The following is a 3,628-nucleotide window of genomic DNA, read 5'->3' on the forward strand; positions in this document are numbered from 1 at the left end:
AGCAGAGAATCTCTCCAAGAAAAGAAATTTCTCTATAAAAGCAAGACCTCTTAAGTTATCTTCCCATGTAGTGTTGAAACTGGAGCCGGCCCCCGCACAGTTAGGTTGATACCAGGCTGGCACCGCGCACACACCCTATTGTTAATACCTCCTCAGGACAGATTAGATCCCACATTCCTCAGAAGTTCTGAGCTCTGGAGGGAACACTGCCAGCAGGCTCCTTCCACAGGGCAACAACTAGCTACAACTGATAAGTTTTCATTGAAATAACTGGAACAATTACACTGAGTTCCCACAGGGCTGTGTCACTAGCTATTAAGAGAGAAGCACTGCACTTGCATGCTGTGGTGTCTGCAAAGGTGTGAGCCAGACAAGAGTAATTCAAGTCGAATCTTTAGCTCAATTTTATATGCCTTTATATGCTTTTATGGCTACATGCCGTTGTTAACCAAATTCTTCACCTAAGGTGTACTATTAGATTGTTTTATGTTTTCTTTTCAGGTCTTATCTAGTAAACCTTGATATTTACACTATCTCAATTTAGGTTTGGACAAGTAACTAATTAATCTCTGACCAAAGATACTGAAGTTAGACTTGGGTTTGTTTGGTAAAATCTGTTGAGGTCATGGTTGGTTTTACACGTAGCTTAGTTAAAAAGCTGAATACTAACAAAGATCTTTGCTTTCAAGGCTTACCTTTCAACCAGAGTGCTCATTAAACAGCAAATGTAGTTGTACTTGGATTCTGCAACTTCCCTTTTATTTTTTCTGAAATAACAGTGTCTGAAGGGAATGAAGTGGCAATAAGAATAAAAGGACAACACACATACCTTTGCAGGAGCAAATCTCAAAGGGCCTAGATTAAATTTTAACCAGGGGTTATGTCTACCACGATTCTGTATCTCCAAGGGTTAGGTTTGGCTTTTATAATAATAAAAGGTGATTTTGGGAAAAGGACCCCATTTTAACATATACTGTATTTGCTAGGAGGAAATAGAGTTAGTCTTTGAAAGAAAATAAAAGGCAAAGAGTTTAGCAGATGGGTAATTCCCAAATCTGCATAAATGTAAACAGCCAGGATTTTGGTGCCTATGGGTTTTATCAAAGGTGTGAGTAAGGCTGAGACCAACACCAGTGCGTCCTCTTTGGCTAGTTTTAACATGTTCACAGTCACAATTAACATTCAAGGAATTTCCTTTTCATCCAAGTGTTTCTTTAAAAAGTACTTTATACCACAAACTAAAGTTCCAGCTGCCATCAGTCCTTCCCATACAAAAGATTGGTGAAATCTCCATGATACTCTTTTTGTTGTTTTTTTGGAAAATGGGCTCGGACCACGTCAACTTCCTGGAGCATTTGTTTTCCAACATAAGGGGGTTCTCACCTCCTCCCTCCTTTCTTCCCCTGAAAGAGCTTGTAATGGAGACCCTGCTTCCTCGTCTAGTTATCATCCTCCACATTCACTCCAAGGCCAGAGGAGCGCCGCTGCCGAGCAGGCGTCCCCTGCCCTCCCTCGCCCAGTCAGAGCGCTGCTGCCCGGCAGAAGGTCCGGGCCCACTCCCCGCCTGGTTTCAAGTCCCTGAGCCGGTCAAGCCGGTGCTGCCTACAAAGAAGGGAGAATCGGCCGTCTCCCTCTCCCCGCTCTGCTCCTCCTACACAAGGGATTCGCACACAGGCACCGAGTCCGAGTCCTGGCTGTGCATAGAGCTCAGCCCGGTATCCGAGTCCTCGTCGTTACCAGGACAGCTCTTGGCCAGTCCGCGGGCCTGGTCCACCCACACCTCTGCGCAGGCCTGAGGCCGGGGTTCCTGCGAGGGACCGCTCGAGACTGGAGTCCCATCGGGAACTACCGTCAGCTCCAACGAGTGCAAAGTCTGGAGAAGGCCCTGTAGCTCGCGCTCCTTGCTGTCCCACTGCTGCTGGCTGTAATCTAAGTCCGACTTGACGGCCTCAAGGTCCGTGTTGAGCCGGAGCCCGATGTAGAGGCTGGTGCTGAGCTGCGTCCTGACCCGCTCCCGCTCCAGCAGCAGCTCACCGTCGAGGCCGCCATCAGCCTCCGGGGGCTCCTCCCGCGCTGCGAGCTCCTCCTGGCGCCTCCGCATCCACCTCTGGTTCAGTTCCTCCTGGATTTCGGCTGAGAGGCGTTCGAGCAACTCCTCCTGTTGGGCCCGCTGCTCCTGCAACCGCAGCAGGTCTTCGCAGCGCTGGGCCAGCTCCTCCAGCTCGACCGCCTGAGCCTCGCCGTCCAGGGCCGGCGCCGCCGTCGCCGCCGCCGGCTCCTCTCCCGGGCCGCGCCCGTCGAGCTCGATGCCTGCGCCCACCAAGTAGGTGTCCTGCACGTAGTTCACTCCGTGCCGCCGCATGCGGTCCAGATGCACCTTGGCCTCGTAGCGGTCAATCTCTCGGTCCAGCTCCCGGAGCCGCTGCACCTGCTGACGGATGGTGTGGTCTTGGGAGAGCACCAAATGCACCAGCGTCTCCATGCGCTCCACCGACGCGCTCTCGGCGGCCCGCGGCGACGACGAGCAGGACGAGGCTGTAGACGAGGAAGTGGACGAGCAAGGCGACGACGGCTGCTGCTGGCGCCGCCGGTTGAGCTTGGCCAGCTTGCGGAACGCCTTCCGCACCACCCGTCGTTGCTTCTCCTGGGTCAGGGCCAGGCTGGGCCGCGCCGGGACGCCCCGGGCGGAGCAGGTGCGCTCGCGACTGAGCACAACGCGCGCCTCGGCACTGCGGGGTCCCGCGTTGGGCAGCGACGCCTCGCTACGCACCAGCACGAAGCGTACGTTCTCTCGCTCGTCACCCCAGGCGTCCCAGAGGCGCAAGATGCGCGTCTTGTTGGGCAGGATGCGCTCAAAGCCCCGCCACTTCTCCACAATGCAATAGCACTGGGGGGGCCCGCACAACATGCCCTGAGGCAGCGCGTCGTCGTCCTCGTCGTCCTCGTCCAGGGGTTCCGGCAGCTCCCCTGGGCCTGGCGGGTCGCCAGCTATGCCCCGCCGCCGGCCTCGCCTCTGCCGGCGTCGCCGCTGGCAGCCATCCTCCAAGAGCACCCGCACTACGTCCGAGCAAGTGGTGCGACGGGAGAGACCGGACACCAGTTTCTCCTCCTGGCAGATCCACACCGATATCGTCTTCTCCGAAGGATCCATGGCTCAACCGGGACGCAGGTGGCGGGAGGGGCCGAGCCCCACTGGGGCAGCGGGCAGCCCGGCAGCTCTTGAATAGGGATTGGAGCTCGGGATCCTCGTCCTCGTCAGCACCGGCCCTTCTCCCAGCTGCGCAGAGAAGGCAAGCTGCGGCGGTGCTCGGCCTGGACGGCGCGCTCCCGGAGCAGCATGCGCGGGCTCGGGCTCCCGCCGCTCTGGCTCTGCCTAAGGTTCCCGGGGCCTCCGGGTTTCGCTCCTCCCCACGTGGCTCCTCCCCCTCCCGCCCCCAGCGCCGGAGCTACGGCCGGAACGCGGGAGGCACGGAGCCCAGGCCCGCCCCTCTCCCGCGCTGCCCGCGTGGGCACTCTACTGCGCGTCGGTTCGAGAGAGGGACTCGGGGACCTCCGTGCTGCAGGGCCTGGATCCGTGCCTAGGCGCGGGTCAGCTCTGCTCCTCTTCTCGGCCCACTGGCTCCGCTCC

The 3,628-nt window shown here is 57.2% G+C and overlaps 1 protein-coding gene across 1 annotated transcript; it reads right to left on the reverse strand.

The window, feature by feature from the left end:
• Positions 1-314: 314 nt before the first annotated feature.
• RASSF10 (Ras association domain family member 10) lies at positions 315-3,355 on the reverse strand. The gene has a single exon (XM_030831440.3). The coding sequence runs from the start codon at positions 3,149-3,151 to the stop codon at positions 1,652-1,654; it is 1,500 nt and encodes a 499-aa protein (XP_030687300.2). The 5' UTR covers positions 3,152-3,355; the 3' UTR covers positions 315-1,651.
• Positions 3,356-3,628: the final 273 nt, after the last annotated feature.

Source organism: Globicephala melas, chromosome 8 (assembly GCF_963455315.2).
Source record: "Globicephala melas chromosome 8, mGloMel1.2, whole genome shotgun sequence".
Taxonomy (NCBI): domain Eukaryota; kingdom Metazoa; phylum Chordata; class Mammalia; order Artiodactyla; family Delphinidae; genus Globicephala; species Globicephala melas.

Excerpts from the sequence above, each read along its gene's own strand:
- RASSF10 (XM_030831440.3), bottom strand. The coding sequence starts at position 3,151 with ATGGATCCTTCGGAGAAGACGATATCGGTGTGGATCTGCCAGGAGGAG.